The sequence below is a fragment of the Watersipora subatra genome, chromosome 7 (assembly GCF_963576615.1).
Source record: "Watersipora subatra chromosome 7, tzWatSuba1.1, whole genome shotgun sequence".
Taxonomy (NCBI): domain Eukaryota; kingdom Metazoa; phylum Bryozoa; class Gymnolaemata; order Cheilostomatida; family Watersiporidae; genus Watersipora; species Watersipora subatra.
Window position 1 is genome coordinate 35462809 of NC_088714.1, and position 24506 is coordinate 35487314.

A 24506-nucleotide genomic window follows, 5' to 3' on the forward strand; every position below is an offset into this window, starting at 1 on the left:
CTATCGGGTATTTGGTGTTGATAAGCTTATGTATTGGATGAGGTATATTATCATGAGTATGTCGTGATAATTAATTCGAGTAGAATATAAATTAGCTATAAATTCTTAAGTAGCTCTAAAAATACCGAGTCACTCGTTGCCGGTTTTGTCAGAGTGCCCTCGAGATCGCTCCAGAAAATTCCATTTTTTAAAAATGGTTAGCCACGCAACTGACAATATTCTATATAAACTCATCAACTATCATGTCCACTCATTTATTCCTACCTTGAAGGTGCTGCAAAATACATGTATTTTCATACAAAATTAGCAATTCATGAAATCTTCCGTTGGATGCTTAGTTTGCATTTAATTATCTGCCTATTCATACCTCTTTGTTTTCTTCATATTATACCAGGATAAAAAGTGCTGTGTTAATGTTATTAGTATTGTTTTGAATTTTATTGCTAATTCGAAACAGATTTTTATAACTTATTTTATAATGGTTTGGAGTTAAACTGCCTTCTAGGTGTACAGTAATAATTGTACACTCTGAAACTCAGGTCTCTAAGTTTTAAAAGTATAAAGGAAACCATTGTAAGGCTTGATGACCAATTCTATAGAATAAACTCATAGGAACCGCATCAGGGCTGAGTACTAGGGTTAAAAAGTGGCCAGAGGGAATCATTTGTTAACAAACTAATACAAAGTAGCAGTTGCTATATATTTGCTTTATTTACATATCTGAGCCTCAATCATTTGTCAGGGCACTTCGGAAGGGTGTATATTGGAATTCACTAAATGAATGCTGTTATAGCTGTTTTTTTTTCAGTCACAAGATTGCGTTTGCTACATTCAACTGACCAACTAAACTACCATTTGCTGAACAACCCCCAAAACCAGCTTTTAAAGTATAAAGTGAACATCGCATTCACTAAAAATAAGTTCTCCAATAAACTATGAGATTCGGTTATTTTTTGGCTTCATCAGCTAAGCCGAACCTGTATCTAAACTATTAATATATGCGGAAGTACATTGTACATTGTTAATACATTCCTCTGGATAAAGGTTTTTGATTGGCTATTGTCTAAGATAGGTGTGTTAAATGGGTGTTGTATAAGGTAGGTGTGTTAAATGGGTGTTGTATAAGGTAGGTGTGTTAATTGGGTGTTGTATAAGGTAGGTGTGTTAAGTGTGTGTTGTATAAGGTAGGTGTGTTAAATGGGTGTTGTATAAGGTAGGTATGTTATTGGGTGTTGTATAAGATAGGTATGTTAATTGGGTGTTGTATAAGGTAGGTATGTTAAATGGGTGTTGTATAAGGTAGGTGTGTTAAATGGGTGTTGTATAAGGTAGGTGTGTTAATTGGGTGTTGTATAAGGTAGGTGTGTTAATTGGGTGTTGTATAAGGTAGGTGTGTTAATTGGGTGTTGTATAAGGTAGGTGTGTTAATTGGGTGTTGTATAAGGTAGGTGTGTTAATTGGGTGTTGTATAAGGTAGGTATGTTATTGGGTGTTGTATAAGATAGGTATGTTAGTTGGGTGTTGTATAAGGTAGGTATGTTAAATGGGTGTTGTATAAGGTAGGTGTGTTAAATGGGTGTTGTATAAGGTAGGTGTGTTAATTGGGTGTTGTATAAGGTAGGTGTGTTAATTGGGTGTTGTATAAGGTAGGTATGTTAATTGGGTGTTGTATAAGGTAGGTGTGTTAATTGGGTGTTGTATAAGGTAGGTATGTTAATTGGGTGTTGTATAAGATAGGTATGTTAATTGGGTGTTGTATAAGGTAGGTATGTTAATTGGGTGTTGTATAAGGTAGGTGTGTTAAGTGTGTGTTGTATAAGGTAGGTATGTTAATTGGGTGTTGTCTAAGATAGATGTGTTAATTGGGTCAACAATATGTGTTCAACCAGCTTGTTGGTTCTATCCTCACATGGTTAGTTGATACAGTTATTATTTTACTCAAATTAATTTGCCGTGAGGATTATTATTAATCCATTTATTATAACATGTACTACAACCAGATTATAAATTTGTGAAAGGCCCAATTATAAGCACAACACAACCCTTAGATGCACATCAATACTGAGATCTGTTTGAAAATTTTGCATTTTGGGTGTCTTACATTCCATTGCATAGCAAGTAATGTAAAGTACAAAAAACTCCAACAGGCGAAGAGAACGATAGGACATTCGTCTTCAGCTCAACCTATTTGTTACAGGTTCGTTGTAATTAAGCGACTTTTTGCTGGCTTTTGAAATGAACCTTTTTCAAGCGCATGATGGTCAAGCTAACAAACATCACATGAGCTTTAGTTATGCTTCACACGCTCCGCATGTTTTACTGATCTGTATTGTGATTGAATTGTAATGAGACATTCATAACTGCCTCTAGTATTTTGGAACTACCTGTACACATTCGGTTCAAGTTACATCTATCCTTTGTAACTGTATTGGAAGTCTGTGCATGAAAAGGGCCATGAAAAGACCACAAGTTTTCAAGCAAAAGCTGAAGTTTATCCGTAACGCATATGTACATCCTTATTCTTGATCGTAGTTTTTTGTACACGCATTGAGAATTTGATTAGCTTTTGTAAAAAACGATTACAAATTGCGCCGGTAATCTCTCAGCTGAGCATTTACTGAGTCAACAATTATTATCTTGCATCACACAAATAGTCCCAAAACATGCTCAGCTAACTGTGTGGCGCCAATTCTCGTTAATTGAAAATTACACATAAACAAATAGAAACATTCAGCCTTGGTCACCTTTACCTAGAATTAATCAGGAAGAAACAAAAAACATATTCATGAATCACAAGTGATTATTTTTGCGCCTACCTTGGTGATGGGATAATAGTTTCATAATTTTAATGCTCACTCCAACCTCCTTCAAAGGTCATTAGACAAGTTCTGCCTAGTAGAACCTAACTGAATCATACGCCTGCCTCTCGTAGTAATGACTTACTCAAGATAGCAGTAGTTCGCTTGCACGCAATTGTTCTGCAAACAAACATCTGTAAAAACAATTAAATGCACCATTGTTTCATTAATTTGTATCATATATTATTGACATTATAGGCATTTTGTGATTTTTCTTTGTACAATATCACACAGCTGTTGTTGGCCATTTTCAGTCCGATTTTTATGAAATATGGTCCATGGACCAAATCGTTGAGTGTTTTTATTGTCTTCACCTCCTGGTAACATTGCAGAGGCTTTTTAGTTTTTATATTATGTATACGACATTTATAATAGCTGATCAATGAATTGGATTATAGGATTTTAGTATAATGCTGTGGCCATTGCTATCAATCATCATCTTTCGTATAATCATCCATTGGTATCAATTAAAATGGATTGCGATGAATATAAGCAGTAATGCAACTGCCCTAAGGTCTACCGCTAATAAAAGGTAGAAAGGGCTAAAGGTAATGAATTAAAATATTTGTACTTAACAGCTTTTTCATTCCAACCAAAACCAATTTCAATATTGTTAGTTTGTGGTAAAACAATGTAAACTTAGTAACCTCTTGACAAGGTGTCCACAAATTCTTGTGGACATGTTAGAGCTGCAATGCTATTATACAGCTATATTTATATTGAGTTTCGTTTTTATTAAATACTTTTATAAGACAATCTGTCATTCTCTACGCAAATTTTTTTTTAATTGGTGAGTTTTTTGATTTGGAGGTTTTCAATTTTATTAATGTTTACATGTTCATCATCCGAAGCTCTGCTAAAAAGTCATAAAAATGTAGCGGTATGCTTGCAGTTTTGTTTGTAAATGTTAAAATCCTGTAAAGGTAAGTTGAACATAACTAGAACTATCGATTTTGATGAGTAATTTACATATTATTGGAAGACTTCATGTAGATGAAAGTGTTTACTCGCCAATTAAACTTCTACCCTTTATTTTGCTTGTTGGCTATTTGGTATTATTTGTTTGTAACAAGTACAACAATCGTATGCTTATCAGCTGACAGATGACTCATGGTTTATTTGTAGCTAATTGCTAAACTATGCATAGAGAGCGTCGTAAATTGTAAAAATACCAGATTTACCAATCAATAGCAAACGGTTTGGTCCATTGATCATGATCATGAATGAGAAGCTGGCATACTGACATCAACAAGATAGTTATAGCCTTATAGTCTTGACAGCTTGCTTGTCCGAAGGATGTTAAAGATTTCCTCTTCTATAAGCCTACCCTCCTAATAGCGTGTGTCCACCCTCCTAATAGCGTGTGTCCACCCTCCTAATAGCGTGTGTCCACCATCCTAATAGCGTGTGTCCACCCTCCTAATAGCGTGTGTCCACCATCCTAATAGCGTGTGTCCACCCTCCTAATAGCGTGTGTCCACCCTCCTAATAGCGTGTGTCCACCCTCCTAATAGCGTGTGTCCACCCTCCTAATAGCGTGTGTCCACCCTCCTAATAGCGTGTGTCCACCATCCTAATAGCGTGTGTCCACCCTCCTAATAGCGTGTGTCCACCCTCCTAATAGCGTGTGTCCACCATCCTAATAGCGTGTGTCCACCCTCCTAATAGCGTGTGTCCACCATCCTAATAGCGTGTGTCCACCCTCCTAATAGCGTGTGTCCACCATCCTAATAGCGTGTGTCCACCCTCCTAATAGCGTGTGTCCACCCTCCACTCATTCGTTTTCCTCAACTAAAAATTAAACTTCTAAATATTATATCTTGATTAAATGTAAAATTTTAATTTTCGTTGGCTGGCTCATTGACCTTTTTTCAAGTGGCTCTATGGTATCTTTGTTCATCATTGGTGTAAAGTAATTACTAGTAGCCTTGCTGGAGCTGTCAATGTCAGTAGCATCAATTACAAATGTCTCAAATGCACATCATTGTGCTTTACATTTTTTATAGAAAAGTTTCACTATAGGATTTTTTTTATTTTTAATTGCTGTGTTGCTAGCTTGGCATTACCTTTGACATTATTTTAGATCAATTTTATAGGTTAAACTTTTTTCGAAGCAGTAAATTCACGAGCGATTCAGACATTAAAACTGTGTTCCAATAATTATGTTATTTTAATTCTTATCGATCTTCACCGGTATCAGTCAATGGCTATATTTTACTAATATTTTAATATACATCAATTTCTGTTGATCAAATTTGTGTCTTGGACTGTGGCTTGAGGGTAGTAGTTCTAGTCAAATATCCCTTTTAATCGCTTTGGTTGATTTCATATTGCTAGTACAACATATGCAGTACTAATAGCCCTGTCTTATCCATGTCATTCAAACCACTCACACCACTCCCACCAGTCGCTTAAAGTTTGTCAATAGCTCACACTATGTAATATTTTCTTACTTCATCTTTTCCCAGCAACAGAGATTTGTCTGCTGGCTTACTTTCAAATCTTTGGTGAAACACTAAAAAGGTTTGAAATTGTATGCCCAATGGTATGGCTGGTGACACATGCATAAATTAAGTAGCGAAAAATGGGTGATGTTTAAATGGAGTCGAGTTTGAAAGAGTTTTCATGACATTTATTACGTGGACTGGGTCAAGGCTTGGTCGCATTTATACGTGGGCTGGGTCAAGGCTGAATGGCATTTGATTCGTGGGTTGGGTCAAGGCTGAATAGCATTGATATGTGGGCTGGTTCAAGGCTGATTAGCATTGATACGTGGGCTGGGTCAAGGCAGAATAGCATTGATACATGGGCTGGGTCAAGGCTGAATAGCATTGATACGTGGGATGGGTCAAGGCTGAATAGCATTGATACGTCGGCTGGGTCAAGGCTGAATAGCATTGATACATCGGCTGGGTCAAGGCTGATTAGCATTTGATACGTGGGCTGGGTCAAGGCTGAATAGCATTCATATGTGGGCTGGGTCAAGGCTGAATAGCATTCATATGTGGGCTGGGTCAAGGCTGAATAGCATTCATATGTGGGCTGGGTCAAGGCTGAATAGCATTTGATACGTGGGCTGGGTCAAGGCTGAATAGCATTCATATGTGGGCTGGGTCAAGGCTGAAGGAAGAACATTTGCAATGGTGACAAGATTAAGATGATATGAGTAAACAACATGGGTGGGAATAACTGCAATAGTATATACTATGGACATGAATCAATATTCCTAATGGTTTATTATATCTTAGAACATATATTTTAAATAGTTTGCCCTTTATTAAAGTGCACTTAGTCGCAAGCTGTTGAGTTGTATAAGCACCTTAGGTGAAGGACATCCGCCGAACCATTGTCATAAAACAATCTATAACTCTCAACAAGTGGGATTATGTATTTTAGTATTGGCTATAGCCTTCATTGTTTATAGATTAGCTCCCAGGTGATTCAAATGTTTTATTAATAAATGACAGAGATTGATACAGAGTCTGATATGTTGTAAATAATGTGACAAGCATTACGGGTGTTTTTTTACTTTTCTTAAGCAAATCTTGGTTAGAACTAGTTTTATGAGTCGTCCTGTTGTTCAACTGTTTATAATACTTATTACTATTACTAGATTAATCCTGGCTAGCGATGCAGCGTTGGTTAGACTTAGTCTTCTATGTGTTTCCCTCAAAACAGTTTACACACAAAACCAAGAAGGCATTTGTTTTAAATCTTGATAAACTTCTTTTGTCAATGTAGTGCAGTGGAGAAAGCCATTAAATTGGTTCAACCTAAAGGCACTGACTGCATAGTCCCATAAAGACAGCTTTATTAGGATTTATCCTTCCATGTATTTCCTTGAGTGCATTTCTCACCCTTGTGTAACCCGGGCAGTCATTGGTTTTTACTGGCTCTTTCCTGTCACTTGTCAATGGATAGTAACTTTCCTGTCACCCGCTGAATTATAATGAGTTGCCACAGGGAACTAGGTTAAGCAAGTGAAATGGTGACATGGAAGTCACCATTTCACTTGTTTAACCATGTCACCATTTCACTTGTTTAACCATGTCACCATTTCACTTGTGAAATGGTGACATGGTGACGGTTGCATATTTCATTTAGACTAGATTTAAATATTTATTTCATTTAGTATCTGAGATATTCTTGAACTTTTAGTTGCAATGAAGTATCTGAAGTTGGTTTAGGATATGTTGTATATATGTACATGTATGAGGTGAGTTCTTACAATCAGATCACTCGCTTTATATTCTAGCTGGACAGTGGTCCTGTATTGCCATCTTACTGTGAAGCGATAGAAGACAGCGGAGAAGTACACAGACAAGAACATCACATAGATTTCAGGTTCGTTTTTTTCAGGTCTTGAATCTATTTTAATTTTGATAAATCTTTTCTAATTGTAGCATTTTCTGTTTAGAGTGGTCTTAGCGAGTTAGCATGAAAATACTAACTGTTCATCTCTTTAAATTACTTTGCCATCCATGCTATGCCAAATCAGGTCTCGATGCAATCCATGAAAAACAAGGTGTCATTACAATCTACTCTATCACTAATAGTAAAACGTTAGCAGAAAAAGTTGTCCGTTGTAGGTGCAGTGGAACCTCGGTTCTCGAACATAATCCAATATATATACATGTACATGTACATGTAATAATTACATTAATATACATGTATGTATATACATGTACTCATGCTATATATGTACATGTATGTACAATGTACTTATGTTATGTAGGTATATATATGTCCATTGTATAATATAAATGTTCAGAATACTTGAACAAAATTGTGACATATGTTTCTGTGAAACTGAAATTGTGCAAGATGTGAATTTAGTTGTATAATTGTAGTAGATAAAAGCAAGATGTGAATTTAGTTGTATAATTGTTGTAGATAAAAGCAAGATGTGAATTTAGTTGTATAATTGTAGTAGATAAAAGCAAGATATGAATTTAGTTGTATAATTGTAGTAGATAAAAACAAGATGTGAATTTAGTTGTATAATCGTAGTAGATAAAAGCAAGATGTGAATTTAGTTGTATAATTGTAGTAGATAAAAGCAAGATGTGAATTTAGTTGTATAATTGTAATAGATAAAAGCAAGATGTGAATTTAGTTGTATAATTGTAGTAGATAAAAGCAAGATGTGAATTTAGTTGTATAATTGTAGTAGATAAAAGCAAGATGTGAATTTAGTTGTATAATTGTAGTAGATAAAAACAAGATGTGAATTTAGTTGTATAATTGTAGTAGATAAAAACAAGATGTGAATTTAGTTGTATAATTGTAGTAGATAAAAACAAGATGTGAATTTAGTTGTATAATTGTAGTAGATAAAAACAAGATGTGAATTTAGTTGTATAATTGTAGTAGATAAAAGCAAGATGTGAATTTAGTTGTATAATTGTAGTAGATAAAAACAAGATGTGAATTTAGTTGTATAATTGTAGTAGATAAAAACAAGATGTGAATTTAGTTGTATAATTGTAGTAGATAAAAGCAAGATGTGAATTTAGTTGTATAATTGTAGTAGATAAAAACAAGATGTGAATTTAGTTGTATAATTGTAGTAGATAAAAGATCTAGAAACTCAAAATTCGACCAGAAAGCGTTCTTGTTTGTCTCTAAACAGTGTCACGTTTGAGAGTCTAATAAAAATAGGAGCTAATTTTAGACATAAATCTCATGAGGGTTTTGATAAGTAAGAGTCTATGTAGAGTTATACCGCTAGTACAACAGTGAAGTCCTGTGGGAGTCTATGTATATATCACTAATACAATAGTGAAGTCTTGTGGGAGTCTATGTTTATACCACTAGTACAATAGCGAAGTCTTGTGAGAGTCTATGTATATACCGCTAATACAACAGTGAAGTCCTGTGGGTGTCTATGTATATATCAATAATACAATAGTGAAGTCCTGTGGGAGTCTATATTTATGCCACTAATACAACAGTGAAGCCCTGTGGGTGTCTATGTATATACCACTAATACAATAGTGAAGTCCTGTGGGAGTCTATGTTTATACCACTAATACAACAGTGAAGTCCTGTGGATGTCTATGTATATACCACTGATACAACAGTGAAGTCCTGTGGAAGTGGCAGTTAACAGTTTAACAATACGTAAAGAGTGTCTGATCGTTTGACATATACTATGGCCTTTATAAACAATGTTTTTTCTATTTGTCTTGCATGTAAAATATTCTAAGCTGTAACTTCCAGAATAACTGAAAGTATAGTAGTTGTCCATGTGCTAAAGCGATGGTGATCACAGACGTCTGCGCTGCTGCCACGAGTACGGGTGTTCAGTAGGTCATACTTCTAATACTGTTTGGGTTGTTCCTATGCATTTCTTTCATTGACTACTTTTGCCACGGCCTAATTTGAAATGTTTCCTTGTCAAAATATGCTAATGGAAAGTGTCATCTTAAGCATGTTGGATGCTATCAAAGACGTCACTGTTAAGTTACTTGTTGTCATAACTCATTCATTTTAGTTTTTATGTAGTTCATCTTGGATTTCTAGCAGTATATGTGCTTGTTGTGCTTGTTGTTTCCTCTTCATCTCTGCTGGCAAGTGTTGGTTTTTGCTTAATAATCAATGTAAACAAAACTATACATGTCTGGTCTGTAAAGCTGGTTTGGGTCATTTCATTTTCATAATATCTGTAATACTCTTATTTACCTCGTAACCCGGTAGTAGGACTCCATACTACAATGCGCGTACTGGTTACGATGTCCCTGTTGTACGATTTTTTCACGATGGTTTTTTGTCCACGCCACTTGACATTTTTTCCGCCATACGATATCAACCAAAATTTCTCTCGAAATTCAAATTTGACAGTCGGCGTGCTGAATATTTCGGAATAGCAAAGACGCTGATATGCTATTCCCGAAATATATGCCGAAATCCCTCCTACAACACCTGAAAGAGATATGATGCTATATGTTGTAGTAAAAATGAAACCGGAAACAGAAAGGCGATAAAGTTTTAGACGATGACAAAATTAAAGTTTACTTTAATGAAATACGAATTAAAACTTGGCTTTGTGTGTTTAGTAAGCTAATTTCATTTACCATAAACCCTGTGGTTGAACACCACCTTTGTTTGAACGCCACCTCTATCGGTGCGCCACTATGGGAGAAAGGTTGAAAAATAGTGCGCCACCCGTTAATTGACCGCCACTTCTGCTGTATTTGACCGATACTATTTGACATTCTTAATCTTTACGAACCCATAATAGCGAGTGGTCAGTCGAAAAGTGTCCACAAAACTGTACTATTAATGACTCGATTACATCATTAACGATTAATTCATTCGTTGTTGTTGTTCGTATCGAAGCCTGTTTTCCAGCTCTAAGTCTTTAGGTTTTTCGTTGAAAACTGATTGCAAAACCATAGAAATAATTAGTAACTGTGCCAGGCTAATAGTAGTTCATTTTTTAACGCGGTCTCAATACGTCAATGTATGTGGGAAAAGGTTTTCACATTTGCGATGAAAATGTGCCATTTTTGATTTTAACACTTTGAGGCTATTGTGATTACATGCGGTTTCTTTTTGTTAGCTCTAGAAGTTTCTATTCAAAATAGCGTCGCGTAAAAGTTTCACTTTGCTAAAAAATTGTTTGGACGCTAATATCGACTAGCTCAGCCGTGCAGAAGTTGGGTTGAGGTCAGAAGACATTGTGGAAGGTATTGGACTGTCAGAACCTAAAATGGTTCCAAACGTAAGCAACAATCAGAATGCAACTGGCTGAGTAGACGAGGCTAATATTTTTGTTTCAAAAATGTTAATATTTGTTTGAAAATGTTAATTTTTGTTTAAAAGTGTTAGTTTTTGTTGCTGCATGTATTATAATATTGTTTGTTTATGTCACTTGTTCTTAAATATATATTTGTAGCATGTGATAAATTAATATATAGCTTATAAATTTGCAAATTTATAGTATATTATTTGATAGCATCCTAGCTGCTATCCTAACTCGGCTTTCAATGGATCGATGCTTGTAACTCCTGTTCTATTGCACATAAAAGCCAGTTTTTGGCTGCAAACTGTAGCAAACATATTGAGGAGTGTATGAAAGATTTTGATTTTTTTACCAGGGCATGCTTGCACTAGATAATTACTATGGGTTGCTATACCCCTTTATACAACATTTTTCCCTTACGATGCCAACACCGGAACGAATTAAAATCTTATAGTGAGGTTCATTGTATTTCATGTCACATACTTTTGTATTCTGCACTAGTTGTTACAGAGCCTGTGGTTTATAGTTGAAGCTCAGTTGGTGTTACCAACATTTCTCTATTTTCAACAGTTACCATTATGCTGGTTTTTAAAAATAATCTGTTCATGTTTTCTGGAATATCTTAGCCTGTGGTTTATAGTTGAAGTTTCTGGGATAGCGTAGCCTGTGGTTTATAGTTGAACTTTCTCGGATATCGTAGCCTGTAGTTTATAGTTGAAGTCTTTCGGATATCGTAGCCTGTGGTTTATAGTTGAAGTTTCTGGGATATCGTAGCCTCTAGTTTATAGTGGAAGTTCCTTGGATATCGCAGCCTGTGGTTTATAGTTGAAGTTTCTGGGATATCGTAGCCTCTAGTTTATAGTGGAAGTTCCTTGGATATCGTAGCCTGTGGTTTATAGTTGAAGTTTCTGGGATATCGTATCCTCTAGTTTATAGTGGAAGCTCCTTGGATATCGTAGCCTGTGGTTTATAGTTGAAGTTTCTGGGATATCGTAGCAGAGGATTTGTGTTCTCTTCTGGAAACACTAGATTGGGCAGACTGATAAACTCTGATATGCTTTGGAGTTTTCTTCTCTCCCGTGTGCACACGCATCAAACTCCATAAGAACCTCACCTGAGCATTTCATTGTTCAGCAATTGATACAGAACTGGCTCTTACGCTTCAACTGCTAGTATGGGCAGTTATTATGCAGAATGTACCAAATTCTCTGGCTCATTGTTTAACATTGTAGCAGTTGAATTTTAAGCCGCAATATTTGCAAAGTATTATGTGTCCACAAGGAAGAGTGTAAGAATTTTTGTAACAATATTCACATAAAATTGTTTTTGCATTTCATAGTTCATTTGAAGATTTCTTTTAATGCTCTAACAATACATTAATTGAAAGGTCAGCGGTAGATATTCGACACATTTCCATATTGATTCATCATGTTCTAGCACAAATGTTTGTGATGGCTATGTGATGTACAGTGTATGTATGTGATGTACAGTGTATGTATGTGATGTACAGTCTATTGCTAAACTTCACAAACATTCCTGAAAGCCGGTCTATTTTCTCTTTGCTTAGCTCTTTGTTCAGCTGTTCTTATATTTTGTACCAACTCTATGGATATGTATATCTGCCACAACTACAAAAACTAGAAGTGATGTATCAGCCATAAAAGCTTTCATAATGCAATCACTTTTTTAGTATAGCGGTTGACTTTTGTAGTTGATTTTGACATTGTTTTAGGTCCGCAACCAATCAGTGGTAGCAATGTATGTGTTTTTTCATTATTCCTCAAATTTAACTTTTAAAGTCCAGCTTGATCACAATTGCTGCAAAAAAAATTCAGTTTAATAATACATTAATTTTGGTGGAATGTCGGTTATCCATAATTTCATAGCGCGATGCGAGTAAGCCATCTAAGTATGTGACGACGTGAGCTTACACCTGCGTGATACTGGTCACGCCTAATCTTGTGCAATTTTAACAATATGGATTTATGTATTTTACATTATTAAATTTATACGTATTGTCGAGACTCGCTAATCCACCAGTTGAGCGACAGTGTCCGTCATCCTAAGTATTAACATTTCATCTAATATTCGGTCTGTAGGTATGCGCCTGAGAACTGATACTAGCCGCTAGATGGTACACATTTTCATTTTTAATGTGGTCTTACTATTTTCATCGTTCCTATTATATGGTTTGGTGTGTCTTTTGGTTTTTACATAGTGATTTGTTACGGCCTTGTTACGTGCTGCCATCCTTACGATGCATACTATCCGCTGTTCTATGTTTACAATGGTTATCGACAATGTTAAGTCTTTACCCATTGTTCCGCTTCAAATTATACCGATTATATTATTACGCTGTAGGCTCTATTTTTGTAAGTTTTGAAATGCAGCCATTGTTTTTAAATTTGAAGTCAGTGTGGACTTGATTTATGAGGAGCTTGCGAAGGCAAGCTATTAGGATTGAGGTCATGATTGCTACATGTAGTTGGTATGGCCAATGTCTTATACTGCAATCTTACAATCAGTTTGTGCCTTGTGGTTTTTTTAAAATCCTATCATCAGAATCACTATACCTTTGAAAACGTAATTACGTACTGAATTGAGAAGATCACATGCACCCCAAGTTTGATCAATTCTAGCTGGTTGTCACGGTGAACATAATTAGCTTGATGAACTAATAAACTTCATACCACAATTACATGTAAGTCATTTCAATTATTCATAGCTATAGGTTAATATTGCTGTGGCTCCTTGAAGGATATTCTTATTTTGTGTTTCGTACTCGGTCTTGTGTTTGGGATTGCGAGTTGAGATTAAATTGAATTAAATTTTTTTTACTGCAAACTGGTGAAAAGAATATTTTTAGGAATGACGACACACTGGTTTGAATACGGACTAAATATCTGTTGCGAGTTGCAGCAGTGGAAATTTCCGAAGATACAATACAATCTGTCAAAGGCTTTTTAGTAGGGCTCACTTTTTGAAGAACATGTCATAGGAAAAGCCTGCTTCGAACTGTCAAATCTTCTTAGTTTTATGCGGTTTGTAGAGGATTCTACAAAAGACCAATTTTCCCCTCCAGTTGTTATATGCATGTAGTTTTATTGCCTCGGCTACTGAAATAAAGATGTTATTGCTGATTGTTTTGTCAGTTAGCTATTGCTATATAATTGACGTGTGACATCAGCACTGAACGCATTTTGCAAAAGTGTTTATTGAACACAACTTTATTTTAATCCGAGCATAGTTTCTTCGAGGAATAAAGTATAGCGGCTGCTACTGCTAGCACTAATTATTGTTGATATAACAAAGGTATAGAGACCTATTATTACCGAGTCAGTGCTTCCTTATAATAAAAGCTTTTCTAGGACTTCTTATCTATTCATATACACATTCCTTAAGAATATAGAATTGTTACATGCTTGCTATGAGTCAGCTCACATATTTCTGGCTGAGCCTCTGAATCGGGTAAACCCTATCCTATATATATCCTATATATATCCTATATAGCATGGACCACAATTAAATTTTAAGCTAGCTATTCAAATGATCTCAAACTCTTTTTGTTATTACGGTTTGAGCTCATGAGTTCACCTCAGTATGTTCACCTCAGTATGTTCACCTCAGTATGTTCACCTCAGTATGTTCACTTCAGTGTGTTCACCTCGGCATGTTCACCTCAGTATGTTCACCTCAGTATGTTCACCCCAGTATGTTCACCTCAGTATGTTCACCTCGACATGTTCCTCTCAGTACGTTCACCTCAGTATGTTCACCCCAGTATGTTCACCTCAGTATGTTCACGTCGGCATGTTCCCCTCAGTATGTTCACCTCGGCATGTTCACCTCAGTATGTTCACCTCAGTATGTTCACCTCGGTATGTTCACCTCAGTATGTTCCCCTCAGTACGTTCATCTCAGTATGTTCATCCCAGTATGTTCACCTCAGTATGTTCACCTCAGCATGTTCACCTCAGCATGTTCCCCTCAGTATGGTCACCTTGGCATGTTCACCTCAGTATGTTCACCTCGGTATGTTCACCTCGGTATGTTCACCTCGGTATGTTCACCTCAGTGTGTTCCCCTCAGTACGTTCATCTCAGTATGTTCATCCCAGTATGTTCACCTCAGTATGTTCACCTCGGCATGTTCACCTCAGTATGTTCACCTCGGCGTGTTCACCTCAGTATGTTCACCTCGGTGTGTTCATCGCAAGATTATTACTTATTTCAACTTCCAAAATTTAATTCTGACTGATAATGTATGAGAACTGGCATGTCACCATCGGCACCACTTGCTAAACTAAAAAAGCAACAACTCATCTCACTTTTTATTCACATGGAGTGTTTCTCCCATAATGCATTTTTTCTGATGTTTGCAATGTTTCTGGAATGTTGCATCAGCATTTCAGAAAAACGCTGCTGTAGCACAGTCTGAAAAAACAAATCTAAATTTGGTCGTGATATAAATCAAAATGTGAAAAAGTTATTTTTGTATAAATTAGTGTGAAATACCTGTGTCACTCTTCAACACTCAACTTGAATACCAATAACCAGTGGAGGATTTCTGTGTTACACAAAGCTGTTAAACGAGTTTGAAGTATGCAGAAATTTGTGTTGTTACAGAAGGGCAGTGTTCACAACGTTACTACTATGTCTTGAGACTGACAAAAAATTACTATGTTTCTGATGCAGTCTTGAAATATTTATAAATACTCTACCTACAATATTTTGTCAAATGTCATCTGGGTTATCCAAAAGCTGAATAGATTTAGTGACATTATTTTGCCTAGTTAAGTGCAGCTGCATTTCTGAACATTTCTTTCGATATGATCATTCACTCACTACCTGTTTGTTAAAAATGAAATCGTATAAAGATAAAAGAAAGTCTGTTTTAATGAATTTGCATGATTTATTTTTAGCAAAAGCAATTTTCACCTCTTCATTTTTCCGTTGTTATTGTTTATGCGTTGAGAATGCCTTTCAAGTCATATTTATGCGGCGATTTATTGCATCTTCGAAAAAAATGTTGGCTTTTCAGAAATGTGAAGTCAAACATTTTGTGGCTAATTGATTAGAATAGCGTTAAATACGCAAGCTCAGGCAGTGAGTCAACAAGGCATGAGTCAAACAGTAATTTCTTCATTTGTCATAAGCCATAACTCATTGCGTGCTTGTGCTGAGTCACTTGTGCTTGTTGTCTATAAAACTTACAAAATTGCGTTCATAACACCGTCATTTGTAAGATTAATGCGTTGCCCATAGATCAGCTCCAGTCGCTTGCATGACACCGCCTTGCAGGTGTTTTGGCCTAGGATGTGATCAATGGCCTGTGCAGTCTTTTTGTTAAACATTTATTTTAATTAGCGCACAAGTCAAACTTTAGTGTTTCGTGTAACCAGGCCACTAATATACTTATAGCTTCATATTGTCTCATCGAGTCATTGAGATTTATTGTCCTCTGTCAGATAAAAAGATTTTTGTTGAAACTCTTATTTTTTACTTCCGGAAAGAACTGGTCATAGCAAAATGATGGCGTGACGAATGTTGAAAATATTTATTCTAGAATAAATCAACTTTGAAGTGACATTATAATATCTGAGAGTACATCATAAAAAATTCAATAGCATGCGCGCTATGAATGGGACTGTTCAGACTCCTTTATCGCACATTATTGTAAGCGATAAATCGTAAGATAAAGTAAGATAAGTAAAATGTATAATCGTAAGAGATTAGAGGCATTTACCCTTTAAGAATATGTGAATTTGAACATTTAACTGTTTTCACATCTGTATATGTAATAGACGTAGAGTGGGGTAAAAAGGAGAAGTGCAACTACAGTCAAAGTTGTCCACTTTTTATTATTATTCGGTAATAGTATTCGGTACAGCATCATCGGTTGCTAATTTCCAACATTGTATTGATTTTGCTTCACTTGAAATGAAGCTGCAACATCTGACGTAATGTCGTGGCAGCTGCTGGTTCAAGTTCATTACTACAAGCAGTTTCACAGCGCTTCCAAAAACTTCTCAGTCGATGAATTTAAAGTTCTTTGAGGTCGTCAAATGTAGTCAGGCTTTTACTATTCGTCACAGTTTACACTAGCTTAGACTCGCATTGTCCTGTCCAACAATGTATCTTTCCTATATCTTATTGCTGTTATCCGCAAGTCAGCGCTTTTTACAGCGTGTTACATATATAAAAACTAGTTAGTAGATTTCAGAAATAGTTCAAATTGTTAAGAAACTACTATCATGCTATTAGGAGATGTATTCTGTTAATAATTTAAGAAAACATGTCAAATTGCCTTGAAAAGCAAGTCATAATGTGATTTTGCTCAGACATATACTCAGCTCAAATCAAATAGTTTGTTAGAAAGTCTTAGTCAATAAACTGTAAGAATCAAATTTAAGCACCTGAAAGTTGGAAAGAAAGAAAAAAATAAAAATCATCATTGTTATCAAATGACTATATTTCAAATGATATAAGACATGCAAGGTTATAGAACGTAGTGCGACGCCTACCTTGAGATGAAGTGTGCGCGTGCAGCAAAAATGGCTACAAAACGAATATCATAGATAATGGAAATTTTAAACATCTTAAATTGTCTACGTATTTTATTTTATCATTTTTAATTTTGCCTTCAGCTTCCTCTCAACTTTTTCATTGGCTGCTGGATTAAAAGACTACCCATAAAAATATTCCAAATAGTAAATTACAATAAATAATAATATTAAGTATTTTCCTCAATTAAAGAAGTAGCAGTAATATAAAGTTAGGGTAATAGCATAGAGATCAGCAGTTTACAGTAATATATAGTTAGGGTTATAGCATAGAGATCAGCAGTTTACAGTAATATATAGTTAGGGTTATAGCATAGAGATCAGCAGTTTACAGTAATATATAGTTAGGGTTATAGCATAGAGATCAGCAGTTTACAGTAATATATAGTTAGGGTTATAGCATAGAGATCAGCAGTTTACAGTAATATATAGTTAGGGTTATAGCATAGAGATCAGCAGTTTACAGTAATATATAGTTAGGGTTATAGCATAGAGATCAGCAGTTTACAGTAATATATAGTTAGGGCAATAGCATAGAGATCAGCAGTTTACAGTAATATATAGTTAGGGTAATAGCATAGAGATCAGCAGTTTACAGTAATATATAGTTAGGGCAATAGCATAGAGATCAGCAGTTTACAGTAATATATAGTTAGGGTTATAGCATAGAGATCAGCAGTTTACAGTAATATATAGTTAGGGTTATAGCATAGAGATCAGCAGTTTACAGTAATATATAGTTAGGGCAATAGCATAGAGATCAGCAGTTTACAGTAATATATAGTTAGGGTAATATCATAGAGATCAGCAGTTTACAGTAATATATAGTTAGGGTAATAGCATAGAGATCAGCAGTTTACAGTAATATATAGTTAGGGTTATAGCATAGAGATCAGCAGTTTACAGTAATATATAGTTAGGGTAATAGCATAGAGATCAGCAGTTTACACTAATATATAGTTAGGGTAATATCATAGAGATCAGCAGTTTACAGTAATATATAGTTAGGGTAGTATCATAGAGATCAGCAGTTTACAGTAATACATAGTTAGGGTAATAGCATAGAGATCAGCAGTTTACAGTAATATATAGTTAGGGTAATAGCATAGAGATCAGCAGTTTACAGTAATATATAGTTAGGGTTATAGCATAGAGGTCAGCAGTTTACAGTAATATATAGTTAGGGTAATAGCATAGAGATCAGCAGTTTACACTAATATATAGTTAGGGTAATATCATAGAGATCAGCAGTTTACAGTAATATATAGTTAGGGTAATATCATAGAGATCAGCAGTTTACAGTAATACATAGTTAGGGTAATAGCATAGAGATCAGCAGTTTACAGTAATATATAGTTAGGGCAATAGCATAGAAATCAGCAGTTTACAGTAATATATAGGGCAATAGCATAGAGGTCAGCAGTTTACGGTAATATATATATAGCTGAGGTGATAGCATCATTTTCGATCTCTTCATCACGATAATTATGAAACAGCTTTGAATATATAAAAAATACTCAATTTGACCACTTCGGTTCATTTTTTACTCTTTGTTTGATGTTATATGACTACTGTAGAAACTACTATGCGCTGATTTACAAAACTGCCATGTTTCGAGAAGTTGCAAATGTGTCTCTTGAAAATTAGTTTGTACGTCGAGATAAATACTTAGTCAAATTTTATATCTCACGTCTAAAAGATTTGAATTTGAAGTGTTCCTAAGTCGATGCTTTACCGTGAAGTCAACATCACTGCCACACATCATCGCATACTGGTCAGACTGAAGGAGGTAAATTAAAAATTGATTTTGGCAAATCACAATAAGACAAAAGTTATTAGAAGTATTATGATACAGAATACCCTCATCACATCTCCTTGAACACTTCAAGGGTTGTTGTCAAATTAATGAAGTTTTGTTTAATGTTTTAACATAAAAGTAAACTTACTCTTTGAATAGTACATAAATAAAGTAAGGGTTTCTATTAAGGAATTACAGCATTGATCATGTTATTCCCTAGTCAAGTCATTCCTAATTAGGGGTTTTACAGCTTTTAGCTCTGCTAAACCTTAGGTTACTACTTTTGAACTCCCTCTTTTACGTAAACACTCTCTTGATCTTCTCCACCCCCTCATGGTTTTGAACATTCAGTGAATCATAATCTGGTCTCTTTGTCCACTAAGACTAGAAAAGTTTAAGCTATAAATGAACATTTGAAGCAATTTTTCCAATAAAAGCCAAAAATTATTGTTTTAACTTAATTTACACCACAATCTTTTTCATTTAAACCTTTTGGCTGATTAATATAATACATATTTACTGTGTTTTGCTAGTGAACAATATGTACCTATATATTGCAACAAAAAGGATTATTATAGTTACGCGCTAAAAGTAACAAAATATGTTAAATTCCTTAGCATTTAAATTGAAAAGTTTCTTTTATAGGGTGCAGTTAACAAACTACTTATATATAAAAAGCCATATTTCCTGGTCACCTTTAGAGATCAACTTTGTAGATCCTGTCAAGTGTCTATAAGTGTCTATAAGTGTCTATAAGGTTTACAAAACTTCTCTAAAATCTTTTGGAATTTTCGTTTATAATCTAGCATGCCTTCCTTGAAATTCGTAAGGCCCTGCTATTAACAAATTCAGTCCCAAACTTGCGACGCTTGTTTTCAGTTTTCACTGATTTCCAATAAAAGCCTTTGGTGTTAAGAATTTAGCAGCTAATGACTAATTATCAGACATGTTCGATGCTTTGAGTAGGAAGGATCTTTTAAGTTTGTACACGGTGATAGTTACAAGTGCACTGTCTGTTTATAACAGACGACTATAACTATTCAGGATAGAGAAGTGATATTTTTTTTTTTCTCCACTTTACTCCACCCTGTTTATGTGTCTGCAAGCAAAAATCAGTACTTTTGTTGATTTGGCTTAAATTCTGGTATGTACCATTAGTACATGCTATTTTTTGTTTCCACAGAAATGATCGATAGGGTTGATTTTTTGAGAAAGAGCTCTCTTAGCCATATTTAATTGTGATTTCCTGGGGCATAAACAGTGCGCCCTCAGGTTATGATGACCCCGTTATACGAATTTTTTCCCTTACGATTTGGAACACAATGTTTTTTCTCCCTCGCTATACTTTCTTTGCTATACGATCTCAACCAAAAATTCTCTCGAAATTCAAACTTGGCAGTCGGTGTGCTGAATGCGTGCTGAATTCCAAAGATGGTATTACAAATAATACCATCTTTGGAATAACAAAGATGCCGATATGCTATTTGTCAAAATCTCTCCCACAACGCATGAAAGACATATAATGTAAGTTTAGTAAATATGTACTAAAACTTAGCTTAAAGTATGTGTTCAGTAAGCTAAATTCATGTAAATTAAATTCAATGCTTATGTTATACGTCTGTCTTGAAGGTAAGAACCCTGTGCGGTATGTACTGCACATGGTACATTGTAATGTTACATTTTCTTGCAGATCATAACCACTAAACACTAAAGTTACTGTAGGTAACGATAGTTTTTAAGGCTAACATATTATTTTGTTACTAATTTTTAATGTACACTAAAATTTGATTATTTTTACCAGGGGGTGTTTGCATTAGATAATTGCTATAGGTTTCTATACCCCTCTATATGACATTTTCGCCTTGCGATGCCAACACTGAAACAAATTAAAATTGTATGGCAAGGGTCCACTTTGCTAAGAAAACTGCAAACACTGCAGTGGGCCCTTTGACAAAGTATGAAAGGATTGGCTTATGAGTAGAAGTTCTTAGCAGGAAATAGTATAGTAATATCAACAGCACCATTTCTTTGTCTATATTCAACTTTAGTTGGCTGTCGCGGTATTTTTGTGTTCCCACGATTTTAGCATTATATATGATTTAATAGAATTGAGATAGCTAATTGTAGAGTTTGATGAGAAGTGGTTATCACAATGGAAGATTTGTTATATATGTATATATATATATATATATATATATATATATATATATATACTGCCATATTAATTTATATAAACTAATGATTTTTGGTTATAAAACCTTTTCAGTGATATGAAGAGACTATGATTAACAACTGCCAACAAGCAATAGTTAGTTGTTATTACATGCTGTAGTGTGTCACATTAAAACTCTGAAACATTAAAAACACAGCTCTCTGCTCATAAACACGGAACATCAATTATTAGTAGACATCTCTCTGCTTTAGTTTGGTCGCTGAATATTAGGTATAGGTAGCTATATTCTGTTGTTTAGATATGTAGAAAAATCATGTAATTTATTGATGGACACAACAAGAAGCTATTCCTAGCTTGTGACACAGCAATCTCACTACTCTAAAGATTTTGTTCCATTCTAGCTTATTAGATTGACATTTTTTATTAATTATTTAATTATTGGCAAAAATTCCATTTCAAACAGGAATGTTCTATAAATTATGCCATGCAACAATTACAAAACTAAAAAAGGCAACAGTCAGCCACTAAAATCAAATAAATTGTTTAACATATAGTGTTTAAAATACCTTTCTCTGCTAAGAAAACTGATATTAGGTAGAAGATTGTTAAAGCAGCTAGCATTGATATTTTCAAAATAATTGTTAGATGTACACAATTTTTTCATTTCACGTACGTTTTAATGACTTTAAAACCTGTTACTCTACAGCAAAAACTATGAGGACACAAGCCATGAATAATCTTGAATATTGAATTGAAATACTAAACCATCCATTGATTAAGAGAGAACAGCAGATAGATTTATGAAAGTGTTATCTAGATTCTATCTTTATTGCACTAATAAAGAGGCTTTTATTTGGTGACTTTAAAATAATTTTACAGTTTCATGTTGTATTCTCCCGAAGTTTTATGTCTAAATCATAAACCATACCAACCAGATGAGGTACTCACTAACCATCTCATGCTAAACTAGTACAATTTTTTGCTGTCAAATGCCTAATAACAGAGCTCAGTGGTTTTTATGGAGTATAGGTTTCCCATTTATTTGTTTTTATAGAGTATAGGTTTCCCATTTATTTGTTTTTATCGAGTATAGGTTTCCTATTTGTTTTTATGGAGTATAGGTTTCCCATTTATTTGTTTTTATGGAGTATAGGTTTCCCATTTATTTGTTTTTATAGAGTATAGGTTTCCCATTTATTTGTTTTTATCGAGTATAGGTTTCCTATTTGTTTTTATGGAGTATAGGTTTCCCATTTATTTGTTTTTATCGAGTATAGGTTTCCCATTTATTTGTTTTTATCGAGTATAGGTTTCCTATTTATTTGTTTTAATGGAATTTAGGTTTCTCATTTATTTGTTTTAAGGAGTATAGGTTTTTCATTAATTTGTTTTAAGGAGTATAGGTTTTCCATTTAGTTGTTTTAAGGAGTATAGGTTTTCCATTTAGTTGTTTTTATGGAGTAAAGGTTTCCCATTTATTTGTTTTTCTATTATACGTTCGTTTCCATTCACATTTCATTTTTCAATGTGGAAAATTGGTTCTTCCACAACCGTTGGCTATTTCACACCATATTCTGTTGGCCTATAGCCCAACTTTTAACACATTGTAAAACACACTCAGCATCAACTTTCTACCTCTGATTCACATGCTAGTTTTCATTTTCAAATTGTCTTCTGCCAAAACGAACTTACCTATGTCTGACGATGGGGACATGACCTCATAAGAATCCAGAAAGTGATGGAGTTATGCAGAAAATTAAATTGAACTCTGAAACAGTAACCCTTGTTAATGCATTAGCTGTTGTGGGATCTCCTTATATAAAATACTTGAAAAGAACATCCGTATTTATTCAAATCCTGAAAGCTCAGGTATAAACTAAAAAGCAACCTTTTGAAGTATTTCCAGTGTTTTAGTTAAGGTTTCGTCCACGCATTATGCTCATCTGTTCCTCGCTGTTGCAGACCTACCACATTGGCTGACTATAGACAGCTGAGTTCCTTTGAATCCTCAAGTCGAGGAGAATCAGAGTCTCTCTCGGCTGGCTCTCATCGCCACAGCTTGTTCAGTGGTTCCAGTTCAAATTATAGAAATGCTCTGAGCGGTGATGACATATCAGACATACTTTTACAAGGTTTGTTGTAGGAACTCCTAAAGTCTGGCTCACACTATCTCGTCATATCTCGGCGTTGATGATGCAACGCTTTGGTGATCATCGATGATAACAATGTTCACACTATCACAAACCCATTTGCGTTTACATCAGCAAATACTCCTTGACGTAGTCTTCTCATTTGTCTTTTTAAATTTTTGCGAAGAAACCTCTTTGTTTTCGCGCGCGTGAATCTAATACTAGTCTCGCAGCAACTATCTTAAACAGAAATAAATCACGCTATCCGCAACTGAATTACTATTACTATTGCCGAAATGGTTCACATGAACAAGGCAGTCATCGATGCTTGGCAAAATATTGGAAAGTTTGACAGCTGCAAATTTTCCCGACGTATCTGTGTTGCTTCGTCGATGCCATTGGTTTACAGTTCAGTAATTGACAATGAAAGCAGAAAGAAAAACACTGACATACGGCGATATAGTGAGAACCAGCCTTCAGACTAGGGAGGGAGAATCACATGTGGAGGGAAATAAAGGACGAGTATGTAAACATTCAAAGTAGTGTTTCATAAGGGTGTCTTTCTAATTTATTCAAAGGAAATTTCAAGTTATCCTGCATGTTATCCTGCATTTTATTGGTATCATCATTCTATCCGCCTTTTTTTTAAACATTCATTGAATTTGTAAGCAGAGATCAGGCGGGCTTCACCTTTAAAGGTTGACTTGCAACAAAATTCACATTACAGTTATTTGCTATCAAAAGATTCTCTTTGTCTTACTCTGTTGTGTTGTAGGTGTCAAATACGTGGAAATGTGATTACAAGCTCTTAAAAGCTCAAAAACGAACAGTTAATCGCAGCCACACGAGACAGCCGTAGTTTGGATTCGCTTTCCAAAACGGCTCAAATGGGTCGTAGTTGTTACAGGATGGTTTCTGTTTACACTTTCATGCAACCTCATTCGTCGAAATATTTTCACAAATATACTTCACGCATTCAATAAAACTATGTCTATTGTTTTTACGCGTCTGTTTTATCGTCATTGTAATGCTGTCACTTTTAGCACTGACATCTTATAACTTATCGTAAAAAATCGTTAAACTTTTTAACCTTACCTCGAAGGAGTATATATCATTGTCTGATAATCATGACGAGCCTGTTGGTTACCTGTGATAATCGAAAAGAGCTGCAAAAATTATTTGCGAAGTATTGGGTCACTTGATCAAATTACGACTTGACGATTGAATAATGCCCAAAGA

At 34.9% G+C, this 24506-nt stretch overlaps 1 protein-coding gene across 1 annotated transcript in view; it reads left to right on the forward strand.

The window, feature by feature from the left end:
• Positions 1-24506, forward strand: part of LOC137400031 (uncharacterized) — a 68913-nt gene that overhangs the window by 22574 nt on the left and 21833 nt on the right. Inside the window, exons 8-9 of the mRNA XM_068086338.1 lie at positions 7114-7202; positions 23101-23270. Of these exons, the coding sequence (XP_067942439.1) occupies positions 7114-7202; positions 23101-23270 (259 nt within the window). The remainder of the gene's footprint in view (positions 1-7113; positions 7203-23100; positions 23271-24506) is intronic.